We start from the raw sequence: 21,857 nt of genomic DNA on the forward strand, positions 1-21,857 counted from the left end.
ATAAATCATTGTTCAAGCTGCATGTGTTATGTTTAACACGACACTTAACGACTGGTCCAGGCTGTGCTTTGCAATTGAAGCAATCTTTACTCCTGCCTCAATCGCCCTCTTAAATGCTGTGTGGGTGTCACCATTCTAGATGTGCTGCTATTGAAGACAACTAACCATCATCGTTGGGTGCGAATGGTTCGCATTTGTTTTCTTTATGTGAATGCTGGTACCTGTAGGTATACTCCCATCTGGGAGTACCAGAACACAAAGACGAGCTCGAGATTGGAGAAGAGGCCGAGGGCACGCCCAGGTTGTGCTGTCATGCATATGCTGTCAGCTCCAGATGCCTCGTGCTAGCTGTATCTGAGATGACGCTCCTGAGTCAGGATGAGAGGTCCCTTATCTGTTTCCATTCACAAATCCACCCCCAATACCACCTGACATGACAGAGCGTTTTATTTCGCACAGATTCGGCAAGACCGTCCCACAGTATGGCGAGCGGAAAGGGCGACTCACGTGACACTTCTACCTCAGGTTGGCATAGAAACCGGACAGGAAGAACGGTTTGTTTTGCCTATAAGCTACCCAACGATGCGGTCTGTGGTTCAACGTTTTCGCGGGCCTCTGCCTCACCCCCGAGGCGATTGGCACAGAGGTTGCAGATTGACAACCTCTGTGCACCACACAACCGACGCTGCCCATTAGGATCCCCGCCTCCCTTCGATAATGGTTCCCGAAATTGGGTCTGTGCGGCGAGCGGTACTTACTGCCAGCCTGGTACCGAAACTGGTCTCTAAAATTGAGCAACTTCTCGCCAAGTGATGAAGATACGGAGCGTAGCTGGTTGTGGTCAGCAGTTGTTTTTTATTTTTAAATGTAGATGTTTTTGTCTCTGAAAATCGGTGTGGTTCACTCCGTTTAATATTGACCCTCCGCCCAGTGTCCCCACTGAAATAAAACTGCCAAATAGGCGTCAGAATTCCACAATTCCACTTGTTTTGAGTCTGACTTATAATCTTCTTCTCCACATAGAAGGGCCATGTTAGCAGCTGGTCGTATCATTCTTAACAGGTCAGAATTTCTGCCAAGAATCTCTGTATGAGTGGGATGTACTATTTTATGGAAGAAAGTGCATGGTTGCTTTATTGTTAAACTTCATCCTGTCTTGGAACCTCCTCACCTTATTTCAGTTCTTTGTGGAGTGTACGAAGCTGGAGAATCTTTGTCGTCAAAATTATCTCCCCAATGAGGGTATCGGCTTCATTACAGCTCTTAAACTTTATAAGAAATCAATTAAAAAGTCTGCTTTAACACCAATAGAGAAGTATTTAACATAGCCCATGCTCTCATTCTTCTTAAATGTAAGAATATTTTGGTCCCGCCATGGAGGCACTTATCCAAAAGTCTGCTCCATCTCTGCGTTTAGTAAATTCCCTTTACTCGCTAATGACTCATTAACTACTTTACGTCCGTGTTAAGTGTGGGTCTCGCCTTGATCCTTGCCTCCCCCCCCCCCTAATTATAATAGACATAACCACTACCACAGTTCCAGCTCTTACTCTTCTCCGTACGTCTTCAGTTTTAGTGTCACTGTCTCCTCTGATTGGAAGTCTGCTCTTGGAGTGTCTCTTGTGAAACATCCTACACTTGGTCCCACTGTTCCTTCCAGTCACCACCCCTTGTCCTTTCTGACCTACCTCTACAACAAACTTGAAAAGCAAATTATGCTAATCTTTTCTCCAAGCCCATTCTGTACTGTGTACCTCTCAATAAAGTGCCCTCCATCATAGTACAGAAAATACACTGCTTGTCCGGGCTGTTGATCTTCGTACTATCATGCAGCACTGGCCACCCCTTGTCCTTTCTGACCTACCTCTACAACAAACTTGAAAAGCAAATTATGCTAATCTTTTCTCCAAGCCCATTCTGTACTGTGTACCTCTCAATAAAGTGCCCTCCATCATAGTACAGAAAATACACTGCTTGTCCGGGCTGTTGATCTTCGTACTATCATGCAGCACTGGCCACCCCTTGTCCTTTCTGACCTACCTCTACAACAAACTTGAAAAGCAAATTATGCTAATCTTTTCTCCAAGCCCATTCTGTACTGTGTACCTCTCAATAAAGTGCCCTCCATCATAGTACAGAAAATACACTGCTTGTCCGGGCTGTTGATCTTCGTACTATCATGCAGCACTGGCACCCTGGTCCTTTTAGATTTGCCTGCCACATTTAAGAAAGTGCCTCCCCCTTGCTGATCCATCAACTTCAACATATTGGAATCCAGGGTCAGGCCTTAGATTAACTATTCTTCCTGTTGGATGGTGCTTGGGCTGTTCACTTTCACACTTAATGTTTCAACATTAAACCTCTCTTGCTGTCTTCAACAGGGCTCATCTGTGAGCCCCACTCTATTAATCATTTATGTAAACCCCCTGGCATGTCTTAACAAGTAATTTGGACTCCATCTCTCACCCTATGCTAATGTGGGCAGCAATTATCAACTTTGTAGCACGAACTTCAGGTGCTGCCTCTTCCGTTGCTTAATGGGTGAACACTATTTGACTTTCATATCTTGTGCATGTCTGTTTTTAATACAATCTTCTTAGGAAAATTCTGCCCGTACTCCCTATCGACTTAAACTGTTCTACGAGAGAGCTAGCATATATTCACAAGACAACGGTAATTCTCTCATCCTTGGACTCCCCATTATCCACCATTCATTTGCAGATAGTCCAGAAACCTCTTTACTCTTCGGCCTGCACTGCCACTCTTCCATCTCCAAGTTACTATTCTTCACTGGCTACACATTACAAATCTTGCATTATTTAAAGCACTCTGCCTTTGTCACCGTGCCTTTTACAGCCCCGGTCCCATTATATTCAAAACACAATTTGACTGTATGACCCCACTTGTCCTTTCACTCTGCCTCCTCTCATCTTTTGGTGGCTTCCAGGTCCTTCATTCCAGATATGATGGATACTCTCTCCCAAAAATTAGAACCGGCTGCCTTGTGCCCTTCAGATGCAACGTACCATCGTAGTTTTTCACAAATTTCTGAAGACCTATTTCTTTCTGTTTTAATTTATTTCTTTCGTTTGTTAGTCTTTTTCCTGGTGTAGGTTATCACAAATACATTACCATCGGTAATTATTATGCATGATATCATGCATGCTGTCATTATGCATGTTATTCAGTTTCACATGTCTCTTTATTAACCACCATGGCACCCATTTTGTAGCTGTTTTCCTCCCTCTCAAAAGTTTGAGTAGCAGTTTACCAGTTAGAACATTCCGTGTAGCTCTTTACAACAACAAACTGGTTTGCAGAACCTTCCACAGGCAAACACCTGATTTGTCAACTGAACTGAGTTCTTCACTACACGACTAAAACTCGATACCCTGTCTGTGTGCTGCAGAATAATACATAGTAACACGTGAGTGTTTTATACAGCTGTTCCTAAAACAATCTAGTATGTTGCTTCACGTGAACTTCAACTCCTTTTCTGAAACACACTCATCAGGAATACCTGATTTGTGATCCTTTTTAGTAAGAAAACTTTGTACCTCTTTAATGGTCCTGAAAATGACCAGATGTCCAAATACGAGCTAATAATTCACGTTTAGTCACAACATGACTTCACAAAATTTAAATCGGTGATAATCAATCTGAACTTTGAATTGTTTTTTTAAATGTCTTTTGTACACAGGCCTTTACATTTCCTCAAGATTACTCCGGTAAGCCAACACAATGTTTCTCCCATGTCATCTAACTGGGATGGCATGTTGCTGTCAAAACTATTGTGTTTAATCCCTTTTGAATTTTTCTAAACTGTCATGAAACTTATGTGATTTCGTATTCTAAATTTGTGTAACACTCTACTCCCCTCCATTTTCAGCATTTAACAGTCGGGTCAGCTCTAGGATTTACTCTACTCATTTCTTTCTGTTGGGATTATCCCAAAGATTCCCCCCTCCCCCCTTTCCGATAGTATATACTTAGTATTTAGTCCTACCTTTTGAAATCCTAATTGGCCCAAAAATAACCTTCAGCTTTGACCTGTGTATTTTTCGGGATGTCTGTCAGTCTGCAATAATATTTGGTCGGCTGTAATTTGTCAGCCAGTTTCTTGTCCATAAGTGTACTTCGAAAACAAGATGATGGAAGGGATGTTAGAATTTAATCTCAGCCACTGGTAATCACTCAGGTCACATTCTAGATCATTGTTAGGGTCGAGCGCACAAACGCTCCGTCCCTGTTGTAATCTCTCTTTAGGCTTTTATCCACGCCAATGTCATGCCTGTCACTTTCATTTGTTGTGGGCGTGCCTTTTAAAATCTGCTTTATTTAATTAGTAAAAGGCATACGTACGTAATGCCTGTTCCGGTGTTTAGCCCTCCTTGAGCGCACTGACCAACTACTGAAAACATACAAAGCTCCACGGTTTCTAGATTACTTTTATCTTTTTGTTTTCCACACAGCGCAATCGCTCTGGTTTTTACATAGCATGATCATTTTTTTTGTTTTCAATTTCAGCGCAATCAGGCTGGGTTTTACATAGCATGATCGTTTTAAAAAAAATATTTTTTATTTTCAATCCCGGCGCAATCGCGCTGCCTTTTACATAGCACAACTTTCTTGTTTTTTTTTCTTTCAATTTGTGTGTCAAGAAAAGTCCGGTTAGGAGTTTACAACGCTAATAGCTCTAACTCGAGCAAATGCGAGACCTGTTGCATTGCAGAAGCTTGTTCCTTTTTCCCCACTGTGCCATTCTAGACACAGGCACACCTTCTGCAAATTAGCCTTGGTTCTCCTGCTCCAATATAAACAGCCCAGCCCGAACTTCCAGGCCAAGTCCCTTCCAAATGGGAACACAAGCAACCCCACTCTGGGATTGACCCACATAGGTCTTATCAGTGAGGTATGGGTTGAGTCCCTGTTCAGTAATACCAACAAACAATATCCTTTTAGATTGTAGAGCAGTAACCTTTTGTTTTCGTTCCAGCTGTATCTCTCTTCCCTAAACGTAACACTGTGCTGTTGCCAAACTCCCTTTCTTTCCCTGTGTTAGTAAGACAATTCATTTTATTCCCATTGCAATGTACCCTGTCAAAGTGCCTCTTCCTTCTAAAGCAGTTATAATGTTTGTCAGTGGCAGGACAATTTTTTTGTTTCCCCAAATTATTTGAGCTACCACACGTTTAACACTTCTTCTCCTGAAGATTAGCTCTGATTTGGGCTACATTTTCTTTCTTTTATGTTTGTCAACCATATTGCTACTTCTAATAGGTTAAAATTCACTAGCAATTTCTTTATGAATTGCCTGCATACGTTTTTTTCCGTAACTGAATCCCTCTAGAGACACTTCCGGCCTCTTGAAGAACAGTACCTGTAGTCAAACCGTTATGTATTTAATTTCCATCCATTTTAATCATGTCGTGCTTGTTCATATTACCAAAAAAACAAAAGTACACAGTTCCAGCCAATAGACTAGTACAAATGTATACAGTAAGTAATAGTCTATGAGTCTGCTCTTATTAGAACAAGAGCCCTCACTCACCAAATGGTGACATGCTTCATCATCGGGCTTTTGCTCCTCGTCAGGCTGGCACTGCAATGCCTGACGGGCCCCTCGTGGGGGCTCTTTGCCGGAGATCTTTTAAGTGTAAAGAATGCTGGTAGCTGAGTGCTAATATGTGGGATTGGTATATGGGTATGTGAAAATAAAAATGGCAAGAGGTCTGGAAATATCGTATTTAATCAACCCAGACCCCTGTCATGATTAAAAACAGAGTGTGGGTAAGGATTAGAAGTAATGTCTAGTCCACCCTCGGAAACAAAAGAACTGTCAGTCCCTGAATTGGGGGAATGTGGAGAGTTAGAGTACAGAACTAACTATGCTTCTATCATCGGGGTCAACATGTTTCTCACTAAAAATGTCTGTTAAGATCGGTGCAATTCGTCAGGACCAAAAAAACGTACCTAATCCACATGTTACAACCCAATACAGGATTTCTTCGTACCACAGAAACCCTCCTTGTATTAAAGGATGGGCCCCATCGGGATAGCGATAAGCATCAGTGATCCAGGCTTGTATAGTCAACCCGCTTGTGTGGCCACCGGGTGGATAACCTACCCCTGCTCCGCGTCCCAGAAAGTCAACCAAATTGCTACTTATAATAGTAGAAAATTCACTAGCAGTTTCTTTATGAATTGCCTGCACACGTTTTTTCTGTAACTGAATCCCTCTAGAGACACTTCCGGCCTCTTGAAGAATAGTGCCTGTAGTCAAACCGTTATGTATTTCATTTCCATCCATTTTAATCATGTCGTGCTTTTTCATAAGTCATGTGTTCGGAACCACAAATTACTGCCTTCACTTTCAAGACAGCAACATATTCGTCAGTTGTTTCACGCTCCCTTTAAGGTCTGGAATAAAACATATTTCTCAATACTTAACTTTATTCCCTTAGTGGTCCTGTACCTTCTATATAGTAACTTAGAAAATATAAATGTTAAGAGCATTCTCTAATGCTGGTAGGATCTTAAATTCATTCAATCCTGACGGTCTGAGACAGCATTTCAGTAATAACTCTCTGGTAGTATATTTTCCATGTTCTAACAAATCTACATATGCTAGGAGTACATTTATCCATATCTCTCGCTTAGTGGGTGGATCATCATGGTCAGTAGAAATGGTGGCACTGGTAGAATACTGTTTTTTTATTTATTTATTTTTACTTATAATAAACTGAAATACCTACAGTAGTAACTAATGTCAGGCTGTAAGGCACATGAACGTGCCTACAGTGGTCCCAGAAAATGACTTCAGTACGTTGGAGACTGAGCATTTGAGGCTGAAGAGTAATGGTTTGCTTCCTTTCTTGTCCCTGCAAAGGTTAAAACTCAGTACCAATATAGAGCTTTTAAATGGCATCTACAATTGTAGAACATGGAAACGATTTTGGTGTTACTGCTAATAAAATAGTGCGTAACCAGAGAGAGCTCATTTTACCAAGTTAAGAATTGTTTTTTTTACAGTCACTTCTCTTATGTTAGGAATTTCTCAGTAGATGCTGTTCATTTGTGAGAAACAACCCAGAAGAATCGAATTGGATACTGCTATGGCTACCAGCATGACTGCAGTTGTCTGGGTACATGCAGCAACATAGCATGTCACTCGGGCAAGTTCATCCAATTTCGAAGTGCCTTGACAACCCTCATAGTCATGCTGAATCCACACCAACCTGGATCAGCTCTGGCAGAGTGCCCTATGCTTTTGCATCACCCTGCCTTGATTCTTTCCTGGCACTTCAGCCTTGACCATAACTTCTGAGGCCAGTGCATCTGTGCTGTCTTATACAAAACAGTCTCATTCTAATGGACCTCCTAGCAGCTGTCAGCACCTTAGTGCAGTACCTAAACATTTTTACCAAAACAAAGGGAACAAAGAGCACTGGCCAGAGCATCTCCTCCGCGCTGTCTGTGACTCACTCTGCTTGGTAGCTGAGCCTTGACCGTTAATACTGACCCAGATAAGTTTCCAACAGCTACTGGAGCAAGTTCTCAATGTTGCCCCTTGAAGCTCCTGATTATCGCCACTGTATTATTTAGCAATGTAGCATGATAAATGTCGATTACAGTACACGTTTATTGTGTGAAGAACATGAGATGTTTGGATTGTTCACGGATTCTGCCTCTTTGAAAGGATCCATCATGCCTGCTCTTAACAGAATCTCCACTTCCACATTCTAGCCAAGTGAGCATTGGTCGCTTCAGACCCTATGTATGAGTGTGTAGGACCTTGTATGAAAGACCGTACCCAGTCTCATTGCTAAACTGATTTTACAAAGCAGCTACATAATTGTTTACTTTGAAGAATTCACTGTGGCTCTGCAAAAATAACTTGGGTCACTTCTTTGGACAGATGCTTTTGGAATGGTGGCCAAATTCTGAGAATTATTGGGTATTCTATTTTCCACTCAATGAGAAGCAGTGTAAACCGCTGCTATGATTATAGTGTTATTCTGCTTTTAAAGTTTTTAGTCTTTCTCTTTAAGCCGAAAATATCTTGCCTTTTTCTGTGGAAGAGCGGATCCGTGCAAGAGATGTTTTGGTCCACATGCTATGGTGACCCAGTACCATGGGCAAGCCTAAAGGAGTTTATGCCTCACGTCTGCTCCATCACTCCACCAGCGTCCAGTAAGAACTCTATAAAATACAGGTTATTAGTGCAATTAGGTGGAGTTATATTCGAGGGGCTGCTGTACGGTTGATGGTTCTCCACAGCCAGCTTCAGGAAGTGTACCAAAATGTTTCTCTCCACTCGTATATGTACCTACACCTGAAATCCATCAGAATCCACCATATGGTTAGCAGGGCTTTACAAAACCCCTGAATAAAGTCCTATTGGCACTGATCCCCGGTCTATCCTTCAAGAATCACTTAAAAAAACATTCTAGACCCCTTGGTACCAACTGTCTTCTGTTGAGGCTCATTGTCCTTCTCCCAAATAGCTCTCTGGATGCAAAATTGCAGGTCCTTGTCCTATCTCATATCGTGGTGGGAAGGGACAGCGTTCTGTTCCTTGATCTCTGATTCCATCTGAAAGCAGACCTCTTCGTAATGGCTTTCCTGATAATTAATTGACACAGGTACAATCGGCATCACGGCCATCTTAGAAGGCTTCCCTTCCAAGTACACACAAGTTCAGTCACTCTGTGTTGGACAAAGCCACCGATACCAACAACTGGATTGTATCGTTGAAAACCGGTCTGTCCACACAAACCTAATGAGGCTGGAGATTGCCTAGGCAAGAACAGATAAAACAAGCATCATTTTGTTTGCATTTTTGTGAGATTGCCCCCTTTCATCTAAGCCTGGTCCTGTCACACCATCTCCTTAGGCAAGAACATCTTTACCTGATTTCTCCATCATCTTAACATATTTCTTTACCTGAACGACTTGTCTGTGCAGGGCTTGTGCTATTTTGTACCCAAGCATCTGTTTCTTACTGTAGTTGTGGAGCTGTGTTCAACTATGCATCCTTAACAGCATTTTTCAGCATCTACTCCTTGTTGTATGGAAAGTGCTCTGCTTACCACCTTGTACTCACCCTTAAAGGCACTAAAAATGAAAGAATAACCTCTTACTGCCCATTTAGAAGAAGACGAGCACCACTAGATATACAGTCTCTTCTGTACATGTTAATTGAAAATGTATGCTTCTTTCAAAACCTTTTCAACCTCTGACATATGGATTGGGAAATAAAATATCCTTGTACCGAAACAGTGTGAAAATCTGCTGTGTGGTTTGTGAAGGGGCGTCCATGTCACTGAAAATTGGCCATTTTTAAGATTGTGCCACCTTCCCTCTTGTGCCTATCCTCTAAAGGTTTCATCTTTGCTACCACCCTTGCAGTGCAACAAGAGAGGCATTTTGAATGTTCTCAAGTTAAAATTGATAACATGGTTCAATCCCTTTGTCCTTACAACCGTCTTGTTCTATCATGCGAGTTCTTATTTTCTTCAGCAAGCATCTACTGGAATAATACGAACAGTGTTACATATTTCATTTATTAATGCTACTTTATCAAGAAATCCACAACAATTTAATTCTTTCAATGGAATTGTTACCTTTTTTTGAGTTGTAGAAGCTTTAGTATAAACATAGGGTATTAAGAGAAATCAAATTACGTTCTATACTCTTTTATCCGTGAACTGCAGGGTAAATGCGGGTGAATCCTTTTTTTTTTTTTTTTTTTTTTCACGTCTTTTTCTCACGTTGTCTTTTTTTCAATTAATGATATTCCATTTGGATCAAACCTAGTAACTAGCCTTGCTAGGGTTTGTGCGCCCTGCAAACCTCACCTACATTATCTTAAACAAGGCAAAGTTTAAAGATTAAGCATGTTTTACAATGTTCAAACGAATTGCCTGATTACGTATTCACCACACCTGGATTAAGAATTCTTGTCCCCAGTAGGGTGAACGATCTGATGCGAAATATGGTAGTGTCTTGAAGTGAGAAGCTATGTTTCTATTCTAAGGGATATTTCTTTGGATTTGCATTTCTGATTTTGTTGAATATTCGAAAAGAGTTGCCCTTTGCCTAAAGGTTTCTGATGCAAGGTTTGCCTGGTTAGCGTGGTGATGTCTGTAACACTTCATATTTACCATTTCACTTAATTCAAGAATGAGTTTGTTGTTTTGACTTTGTTGTTTTGTTGTTTACGGTATTGTCAGTCAGGATTGACCTCTTCTCTAAGGTTGGGGTAGAAGCGATGCGTTGAAGTGTGTCTTTATATAGTCCAACAAGCAAGTAGGACAGCAAGGTTTTCAGTTTGACAAGGGAAGAATACCTCAAAATACAAATTTATATTGGGAACAAGAAGATAACTTGAAAAGGCAAGTAACACTAGTCACAGTAACAAAGTGGTTATTACAGGACTGTCTGTATTGGTGCAAAATGCAATGACAGGGGGCCTTTGAGCAAGGTTGCACCTAACAGAAAATGTTAAAGTATGAAGAGTGTTTCACCTTCATTTGAATGTGGGATTAGGAGGATCGATGCAATGTATTCAGGTAGGGGGTCGATGGAGCTCAAGAGTTGAGGAAAGTGGTTAGTTGTTTTTAGACATTGAAAGTGTTCAGTCTCTAATGAGTTATTTCTGGTAGACTTGAAGCTACTGGTAGTTAATTTTGAGATTGATTGACATACGTTGTTTAAATTGTAGAATACCTTGAATTTGAATTGTAATGCTAATGGGAGCTGTTAAGAGATTGCCAGAACATAGCTGCCAAGGTTTCAGACTGCTTAAGTGTGGCATGTTCATAGTTTTCAGTGTGCTTGTAAGTGACATTGAATGACCAAATGTGTGACACTTTACCACAAGCAAACCCAAGCATTGAAATCCATGGACACAGATAAATATGTTATTACACATTCGAAGTAGCAAAAAACTCTAAAAATCTTGAAATTACAACAAAGCACCTGAAATGGAAAATCACCCACCTGCTGCCCCTTTCTAAGCTGATCATACTGTAAAAGAATTGTGCAATCATGATAGTAAACCATTCTGATAAACTTATTTCAGAGGCAGTGTTTTTTGAAGTTCTATCGATATGGTTGAAACGCATGCAGTTAAATAAAAAAAGAAGTGCCTTCCAAGATGTAAGAGGTAGTCACTTGCATTATAAAATATGCATTGTACTAATAAAGCCCATATGTACATACACTCCAGATGGAGCACAACGTCTGCCCAACTGGAACAAACCGGAACTAAGAAAATACACTGAGAACAGGGGCTGTTGCCCAGTCACATCATTCACAGATTTGAGGTAAAAATACCAAAGGCCGACAGTGCCAGGATCCTTACATTACCCTGTACACGGGTTGTTTCCACTTCTAATCTGAGTCTAAATGTATAATAAAATAACACATAGGCTAACATTTATTTTGTGCTTTCAAGTCCTAGTCCTTGCCTTATTTTTGAAGTTTTCAGAAGGGGAATATCTCTAACCTTTTTCACATTGAGGCATGTTCATCTGAAATATTAATATAGAAGTCTGGGTTCTATTCAATGTTAAACTGGGGTGGAGTTTGGTTTCATTCTTTATTCTCAAGACCATCCTTTATTAAAATTGTTATGGTGTAATGTAAAAATAAGTTTGGCTGCTTTTGAGCGAAGAATGAACTTGGGTCTTGGTGTGCCAATATCAATGACTTCTTCATCAAGGGAATGCCAAATTACATCCACCCTGTAAGATAAAAGTTCACCAGTACCACAGTTTATTTTGAAATCAGCCCTTTCTCTTGCATTTCTAGATACGTCCTCAAAATCTGTGATTTGGTATTGTGCAAATTCCTATTCTAAACAAACCAGGTTATGGTCCATAAACTTTGGGTCTCTCTCAAACCATTAAAAAAAAAAAGCACACTATCAAAACCATGTTTTATAAACTTTCATCTGGATTCCTCTTGAATGACTGTCAACATCAAACATTCAAGAGTAAGTAAGTTCAATCATGGCATCATACAGGAGGTCAACGACTGGGCGTTCCCTTTACAGCAAACGTTCCGAATTAAGGAAAGCATGTAACTGTCTGGGATAAAAATAGATCGTTGTTCTCATACATAGGGTTTTCAAAGCATTGAACAAGTGTCCCTAACTGGACCTTTCTAGTTCCATCACTATCCGGTATTGACAACAAGTGTGCATGCTGAGTATCAATCTGAAAAATCAGTCTATCTAAACGTGGACATTTCTTGCTATCTCATGGAACTAAACTTCAGCATACAGCGGTAATCAGAATCGACAGATTGACAGAATTCTGTATGCACGTTGTAATGATTTGAAGAATAATAAAATCAGAAGTGGATATCTACATGCATTTCTTCTACATCAAAATCTTTACAACTGGAACTGAAAGCTGAAGCAGCATTGGACGCAACATTGTGTGGCATGGCCGAGCCATGAAATAGACATGAGGATTCAGTGACAGTACTCTAGTTGTGATGGAGTTATGTCTTGCCACATCCACCGAGGCACTGTCTACACCAAATATGCCACATCTCTTCCTATATAGCGTGAAAAATAAACACCTGTAAAAACAGTTGGCATTGTGCCTTCACTTCCAAAACGTTAAACTCGGCTCAAAACTAATGACATAAATTCTAGGAGGCAGCATAGGGAACAACAAAGAATATACATCGAAATGGATATATTTCTTGCCAACACAGTTTAAAGGATATAACCTGATTTAACTACCTTTTGTATTGCTCTACTTGCACCCAGGATAGGCCAAATTTACTTCGTTAATACTGTGCCCCAGGTTTCTTCTTGTTAGGCTTCCTTTGGCAAGCATCAGCCTTTCCCTTTTTGGAACTCCTAGATGAAGTGCAGGGAATATTGTCATCAGTATTAGACTTTATTCTGCAAAAAAAAAGGGAAAGAAAGTAAAATATGTCTAACATGCTGCTTGTATGACCAGCAGGGATAAAGCATGCTGTAGCCCAATCCCTGATGGCCATAGTAAATCTGCAACCCAGCAAATGTTTTGTGACATATCTTTTAGGCCATAGTACTTTTTGTCAGTCTTCTGTGTCCCTGAGCTCCCTCTAATGTTTTATTTTTTATTTTTTTATAAAAGTCCGAACACTGTTTACAAATATCTGTCCCTTAAAATAGTCCTTACTTCTGAGAAGTCAGACTTGCTTGCTATTCACACCATTGATCTGCAATAATAATAGTGCCCATTTGCTATTACCGATGAGTCGTTATCTGTAGTACACTGCCATGCCTCAAAATTAAAATGTTTGACTCCCAGCTTGACCGGAAAGTAGCAAGTCCTGTTCCCCAATGCAGTTTGCAGTGTCTGGTCCTGTTCAGTGTAGTCCTACAAAGCTTCCTGGAGTCACCTGCGCTGAGAGGTGGAGGACGAATATGTCACACAACCCCCCCCCCCCCCCCCCCCCCCGCACAAATTTGGGTTTATTTACTGAGAAAGATTTAAGGTTTTAAATATAGGTATCGAATGCATGATCATATGCAACCTAGTAAGTAAGAATGCACTCTATCAACACAAATTAACATTTCAATGTGATGTCACTGAATGGAATTCAAGCACAAGTTCTTGGGAGACGTAAAATGAAGTAGAAAGAATAAAATCGCTAGATGTAGAAAGAAGATGGGATGGAAGTCTAGGCTTTATTGTTAAGCCTGTGCGTTTTACCCAGCACGTTTTCTTTGCTTGACTGCTGCCACTGTGCCCCTGGTGGGTAACACTGCTCAAAGGCCAAGTGAGAAAGAGACCATTTAGTGTGACACACAAAGGAAAACTGCACCACAGTATGGTGATTCAGCTAACCAGTATGCCTGTTATTGTGCGTACAGTGTACTTAAGAAAAAGTCCCTGCAAGATTTACTGCGCTATTAAAGTGCTTGAGCATTTGCAGTGACAGGCTCACCATCTTGCACCGCTTTTGTTTTGCCAGCGCCGCTTTGCATTCTGGGACTTGTAGTTGTGTTCAGTATATACACACAAGTAATATTAAAAATTAGGAAAAGCATTCAAGCTCATGGGAGGCAGGCAGGTCTTATGTGGAAACATCTATGTATTGTAACACAGATCTGAGTTTACTATTAATGCAGGCACTATCTTCTCACAATTAAAAATTCTTTTGTGTTTTCATCCAACAAACACATGCATAACACATTTATTGATTCAGTATGAAAGCAGGGCCTGGAGAAGTTTAACAAGGATAGTTGATAGGTTGTAATGACATGGTAGTTCATAACAATAACCACAGCCTCAGGAGACTGTTGATTGACAACCACAGCTGCTTAGTTGGACTTGCTTGCAGGTTAAATAGCCTGGGGATTTAGACAGCAGGAATGAACATGTATGAGGGTGACAGTTCATTGTGTCACTGGTTGTAGCAGGTTAAACTCAGTCTACGACAGAGAAGCAACAGTGCCCAGTTTATAATGCTTGTTATTATGTCACCCTGTATGACTGCGACAGGTTAAAGAGAACCTAGACACAACAAGGTGACCACGCTGGTGTCAATTTTTGCCTATGTTGACTCCTCATGTTAGGCCAGCTGGCTAATACTTGGGGGAGTGGGACACACCAAGTGGCTGGCTGATTGACCAATGATGAAGCTAGTAAAAGTAAATGTTTGTAAAAGTCACATTCTCTTTTAAACTTAAAACACAAATACAAGTCGTTTCAAAAGTAGTTTAGAGAACTAATTATTTGTGTTATCAAATACAAATTCGGGTTTATATAACATTTCACTCAAGGACTAGCTCCTGTCTCCCCAGAATATAAAAACATGTAATAATGGCCAGTGCTCTTGTGTGGCAAATGCGGTAACCCTAATAATAAGGTGATTGTGTTTAATGTGGTCACTTGCAAACTTTGTAGTGGTGACAAAAAGTTATTCTTTTTGATAAGTAATGTAAGGGTGTGTTACTAGAGTTTCGGAGTGCCTCCTTTTGATCTACGCTTATTAAAAAGGTGTCTGTTAGATGCAGTCTATTATACTGAAAATATGTTTTCAAAGGACCTGTTTTGTGTTAAACACATTCTCTGCACATTTAGTGGCAGGGTATCTTCTTCTGTGAATAATACAGTTCTTAAATAATGACTTGCATATACACAATGGAGTGCTTTTAGTAGCAGGCTAAGCCCTTGTCCAGGGTCAGTTTTTCTCTCTGGTTAAGCACACCGGCATCTTCAGTGATTGCATTAACCAGTGATGGTTCAAAGTTCATTGTATCACCAGCCCTTCATCATCAAGGTCAGACGTGGCCTGCAGCTTCTCCAGCTCCAGCAGTAAGTGCAGTGAGGAAGCTGAATGTGCCTTTTTTTTCTAAATAACTGGGGATTTGCATACCCATACAGAATGATAGAAAAAGAGGAACAATACAAGTCCCACCATGCAAGGTGTTTAGGGCTAAAAAGCCAGGATTCACGGTATTGCCGTTCACATGAATCTAACAGACAACAGCTGGGGATAGCCCACATTACAGTTGATGCGGTGTGACACTTGGAGCTACCTTCTGACACACTTGTCACCCCATGAGTATCCGCACCTCCTTCCTACCCAAATGATAACAATCTATGGGGCTGGGCTGTCCACAGTATCACCGAGTGCTCTGCACTTGTATCTACCACTCCGCTCCATAAAAAGAAAAGCTCCAGCTGGGACTTGACTGGCCTAAATGCTGCAGCAATTGTGCTCATTCTGCACATCCACACTCCTCCCCGATAATAATAACCCGTCTAAGACCACCAGGGCTGGACTGGTCACTTTCTATTACAGCCTTTATAAACTAGTCTGGCCACTTCCCACTGGGGAATGTTGGAGCTGCCAGAGTGATCTCTAGTGGTGCTACTGCTAAACTTTGCCTCCATTCAATGCTGTTGTGCTACCTGCTGGCCAGCAAAGGCTCTACTCTGCCTCTTAAGGGGCTCCAACTACTGCAAGCAAGGCAACCGGTGTGTCATAGTGGCAGAAGTCATCAACAGTGCTGGTCAGAGAGTTGTCTCCGCTGTCACTTCTATGCTTGTGGCCTTAATGCTGGCTGCTGGGACTCAGCTGACCATGATGTGTGTCTACCGCTTGGGGCTCAGTGGAGTGCAATTACTGTGCACTGACTGCTGCAATTTCGGTCTCTGGCAGTCACAGTTCGGGTAGGAGAGCTGTCCAGTGACGGTAGTGCTCCGCAACTGCCTTTTAAAGACTGCATGCAGATTGCCTGGGAACCTAGCATGACTGGAAAGTGTTCTATGCACCCCCTAACATTCCCCACCTCAACACAGTTAAAGGGCAAGTGATTGTTTGTTTTATTCAGAGCAGTCAAGGCAGCTGTCGTGGAGTCACATGGGGCCTCTGCTGGGGAGGATCAGTGGATCCTTGCACGCCCCAAAAAACATTTTAGGGCAATTTTATTCCTATGATGGGTACCTCTACTCTGACCCCCTTGTATCACTTTTGACTTTTAGCTCCTCCCCCCAGAGCAAAGTCCCAATACCCAAATGGCAGATGCAACTTTCCTGTCAGGTTGCTGCCAGCAAATCACAGCATGGCTGTTGGCGTGGGGATCGTGATGGATCCACACCACTAGATCTACATAAATGTTTTGTTTTATTTAATAACTCCAAAACTACTGAACAGATTGACACAAAATTACAAAAAGATCTTTCTGGACCAAGATCTAGCTTTCTACCAAATTTGATGTAATTTCATCCAGCAGTTCTGGCTGTAGTTGTGTCTGAAATCCCTAAGGGAAATTGCATGAGGAAAATGCGTTTTGAAACCCCCGCCCTCCCACCCCCCATCTTCTCTGCCCCTGCTTGATGAATCGCCCTGAACCTTTAAAGACAGCAGCTGAAGTAAGTGGCAAACTAGTACTGAAATTTGCATGAAGATTCGTCATAGGGCACCAAAGTTATTGGCAAAACAAAAAATACTTTTCTTATGGAAACTAGATCCTAACTGTGTGTGTGTGTGTGTATGTTGGCATTTTCCGCTGCAGATACACATGCTATGCATACGTCTGCCATCTAGTGTTGGGCTCGGAGTGTTACAAGTTGTCTTCGAAGAAGTGTTTCAGAGTCATGGGATCGAGTGACTCCTCCTCTTTGGCTCCATTGTGCATGGGCATCGACTCCATGTTACATTGTTTTCTTTCTGCCATCGGGTTCGGACGTGTTTCCTTTCGTTCCAATAGCTCGATTTGGAAAACCTTGAAAACTCTTCATTTCTCGTCCGTATTGTTTCGATCGCGTTACACCTTCGATCAACACTTCTGTACCGTCCCAAAATTTTTTTTACTCGCCCTTCTGAGGGGCGCGCACCCAACTCGGGCCTGGTCGGGCTGACTGCGTGGAAGCCTCATGGATCAGACTCCGTTCCAATTCTGTCCTCAGTGCCACGCTAAATTCTCTTATATGGACCAACACCTCGTCTGTAATCTCTGCCTTTCCTCCGACCATCTGGAAAAAATTGCAAGGCCTGCAGATCCTTCCGGTCGAAAAAGACACTCTGCGACAGAAGAGCATGGAGACTTGAGATGGCATCAAAAAGCACCGAACCATTTGACATCGAGGAAGAAATCATGCAGACCGCAGTCTCCGTTCGAGGATCCGACTGCGACCAGGATTCTGAGGTGGATAGACAGGTCACGGAAGGACAGCAAGTCAAGATTCATATCCATAAAGAAACTGGCAGAATTTTAACTGCACCTCCTTCAAAACCAAAGAGGAAATTAGCCTTTCAGGAGCAATTGGACACTACACAGCCTCCAGCTAAAATGCCAAAAACAAAGGAGAGACCTCCTCTCCTCAATTTTCTCCTCCTCACTCTCCACATATACATATCTCTCCTCCTACCAGTCCTACACCTATGCAGTCACCATCGCACTCATTTGATTCGCAGCAGGACATTGTGGATCCCTGGGATCTTTATTATGATCCAGACCCCATTCCAGATAATAACCCAGATTGCTATCCCTCTAAGCCTTCACCACCAAAGGTTAATACAGGCTACACTCGAGTGATAGCTAGGGGGGCATTATATCATAATGTCACCATGCATACTGAGCCATTAGAGGATGATTTCTTATTTAATACACTCCACCACGCATGCAACATATCAGTTGCTTCCTATGCTCCCCGGCATGCTAAAACATGCTGACCAGATATTTAGAGAGCCAGTAAAGGCAAGAATAATTACTCTTAGAGTGGAAAAAAAAATATAAGCCACCTCCTTACGATCCTGTCTATATTACCCAAAAACTACCTCCAGACTCAGTGGTGGTAAGCGCTGCCAGGAAGAGAGCGAGCTCAGTCATCAGGTGATGCACCCCTACCAGACAAAGAGAGTAGGAAGTTTGATGCTGCAGGGAAAAGGGTGGCATCTCAGGCAGCCAACCATTGGAGAATAGCCAACTCGCAGGCGTTATTGGCTAGATATGATAGGGTCCACTGGGATGAGATGAAGGATGTAATCCAGCATCTCCCCCAAAGAACAGCAATAAAGGGCACAACAGATAGTGGAGAAGGGGCAAACCATCACTAACAATCAAATTAGGATGGCCCTAGTCTCTGCAGATGCAGCAGCCAGAACCATCAACACTGCTGTAACCATAAGGAGACATGCATGGCTTAGGTCTTCAGGATTCAAAACTGAAATCCAACAGGCAGTGTTGAATATGCCATTCAACCAAAAACAGCTTTTCGGCCCAGAAGTCGACACTGCTATAGAAAAAATGTGCAAGGATTCAGACACCGCAAGAGCCATGGGTACACTGTACACCACACAAATACAGGGGATCCTTTTGTAAACCCCAGTTTAGAGGTGGATTTAGAGCCTAAACTGCGGAGGCGCCCACATCATAGCCAAAGCCGGCCTACCAACCTCAATACCAACGAGGTGGTTACAAAAGTACTTCTAGAGGCCAGTACCCCAGAGGCAGGGGAAAATATCAAACACCAAAACAAGCCTCACAACAAAGTAAACAGGGACTTGTGCCATTCCTGTCCAATTCACACCTCCCCTTTGGTGGGTGGGGGGAGACTGCAAAGGTTCCACAACAATTGGCTAAACATTACCACAGACAACTGGGTATTATTAATTATCCGCAATGGCTATTGCCTAGAATTGATAGAAACTCCACCAAACATTCCACCAAAACCACATCTATCCACAGACCATATCACCCTGTTAGAGGAAGAAGTCAAATCTCTATTACTCAAACAAGCAATAGAAGCTGTGCCACAAAATCAAGTAGGGACGGGAGTTTACTCACTGTTTTTCCTCATTCCCAAAAAGGATGGAACCTTAAGGCCTTTATTAGATCTCAGAACCCTCAATCTTTACATCCTGTCGGAACACTTTCATATGGTGACACTACAGGATGTTATCCCACTACTTCAGCAACATGATTTCATGGCAACATTATACCTCAAAGATGTGTATTTTCACATACCCATCCATCCTGCGCACAGAAAATATCTCAGGTTTATCATTCAAGGAAAGCATTATCAGTTCAAAGTGTTACCCTTTCGAATAACAACCGCTCCAAGGGTATTCACAAGGGCCTGGTGGTAGTCGCAGCCTACCTAAGAAGACAACACATTCATGTCTTTCCATATCTAGACGATTGGCTAATAAAATCAAACTGTCATATGCAGTGTCAAAACCATGCGTATTATGTAATACAAACCCTGCACACGCTAGGGTTCTCCATAAACTACCAAAAGTCACAACTACAACCTGCGCAAATACAACAGTATTTAGGGGCAATACTAAATACTCAAAGCGCTTGCAAGTCAAAATAGGCAAAGAATACAAGCATTTCACAATATATTGGCACAAATACAGACAGGTCAACAGTACACTGTCAAATTGGTCATGAAATTATTAGGCATCATGGCATCGTGTAGTGCAGTTGTTCCACATGCAAGACTAAACATGCAGCCCTTGCAACAGTGCCTTGCACAACAATGGTCACAAGCACAGGGTCAACATCAAGATCTAGTGTTGATAGACCGCCAAACATACATGTCCCTTCATTGGTGGAATTCCACAAATCTAAACAAAGGGCGGCCATTTGAAGACCCTGTGCATCAGACCATACTTACAACAGATGCATCAATGATTGGCTGGGGAGCTCACCTCAACTATCATAACATTCCAGGACAATGGGATGCCCAACACAAACAGCTACACACAAATCACTTAGAGCTGTTAGCTGTCTTCCTAGCACTCAAAGCTTTTCAGCCTCTCCATATTCATAAAAATGTCTTGATCAAAACAGACAACATGACCCCCATGTATTACCTAAACAAACAAGGAGGGACACATTTGTCCCAACTCTCCCTCTTAACTCAAAAAAATTGGAAATAGGCAATACACAACCAAATTCACCTGGTAGCACAATACATTTGGGGATACACAACCAATTAGCAGATGTTCCCAGCAGAAATCATCAGGAGACACACAAATGGGAGTTTCACCCTCAAGTACTTCAAAAATACTTTCATCAATGGGGAACACCAGACATAGATCTGTTCGCCACCAGCGAAAACGCAAAATGCCAAAACTTTGCATCCAGATACCCACATCCCCTGTTCAAGGGCAGCGCTCCATGGATCAATTGGTCAGGGATATTTGTTTATGCTTTTCCCTCTCTCCCACTCATTCCATTTCTAGTCAACAAACTGCGTCAAAACACGCTCAGTCTGATACTCATAGCGCCAAAGTGGGCACGTCAGCCGTGGTACACAACACTACTAGACCCGTCATTAGTACCACACTCCAAACTCACAAACAGACCAGATCTGTTGACACAAAACAAAGCGCAGATCAGGCACCCAAATCCCAACACACTCAATCTAGTGATTTGGCTCCTGAGGTCATATAATTTGGGTATTTACAACTACCAACTGAATGTATGGAAGTAATTAAGCAAGCAAGAAAACCCACTACCAGACAGTGCTATGCCAACAAATGGAAAGGATTTGTATATTACTGTCAATCTAAACATTGCCCCTCTTTCAGCATCAATACAAGATGTTGTATGCTATTTACTTCATTTACAAACATCTAATTTAGCATTCTCTTCCATAATAATACACCTCACTGTAATTTCCGCATATTTGCAAAATATGCAGCACAGCTCTTTATTTAGAGTTCCTGTTATCAAAGCCTTCATGGAAGGTTTAAAACGCATCATCCCACCCAGAGCACCTCCAGTTCCTTCGTGGAATTTAAACATAGTGCTTACGCGACTGATGGGCCCACCATTTGAACCTATGCACTCATGTCAAATGCAATTCTTAACATGGAAGTTTGCCTTCCTAGTCGCAATTACATCATTGCGAAGAGTTAGTGAAATTCAAGCTTTCACTATTGAAGAACCGTTGATACAAGTACATAAACACAAAGTCGTACTACGAACTAACCCTAAATTTCTCTTAAAGTAGCATCACCTTTTCATATCAATCAAACAGTGGAACTACCAGTCTTCTTCCCACAGCCAGATTCTGTAGCAGAAAGAGCTCTACATACATTAGACATTAAAAGAGCTCTAATGTACTACATAGATAGAACAAAACCATTCAGGAAAACTAAACAGCTATTTGTAGCTTTTCAAAAACCTCATACCGGTAACCCCATTTCAAAACAAGGTTTAGCAAGATGGATAGTAAAATGCATCCAAACATGTTACCTTAAAGCTAAAAGACAACTCTTAGTTGCACCTAAAGCACATTCCACAAGGAAGAAAGGTGCTACAATGGCCTTCTTAGGAAATATACCAATGGCTGAAATACGTAAAGCAGCTACTTGGT

The 21,857-nt window shown here is 41.7% G+C and overlaps 1 protein-coding gene across 2 annotated transcripts in view; it reads left to right on the forward strand.

Annotated features, from left to right (window-relative positions):
* The window catches only part of RTN4 (reticulon 4), a 232,787-nt gene that overhangs the window by 2,001 nt on the left and 208,929 nt on the right, over positions 1-21,857 (forward strand). The window contains exon 1 of one of the 2 annotated variants that reach the window (XM_069234185.1): positions 559-840. The exons of the other annotated variant lie outside the window; for it this stretch is intronic. Coding sequence (XP_069090286.1) covers positions 813-840 — 28 coding nt within the window. The 5' untranslated portion in view covers positions 559-812. Of the gene's footprint in view, positions 1-558; positions 841-21,857 lie in introns of those variants that run through there. 2 annotated transcript variants of the gene reach the window in all.

This window comes from Pleurodeles waltl, chromosome 5 (genome assembly GCF_031143425.1).
Source record: "Pleurodeles waltl isolate 20211129_DDA chromosome 5, aPleWal1.hap1.20221129, whole genome shotgun sequence".
NCBI classification, from domain to species: Eukaryota; Metazoa; Chordata; class Amphibia; order Caudata; family Salamandridae; genus Pleurodeles; species Pleurodeles waltl.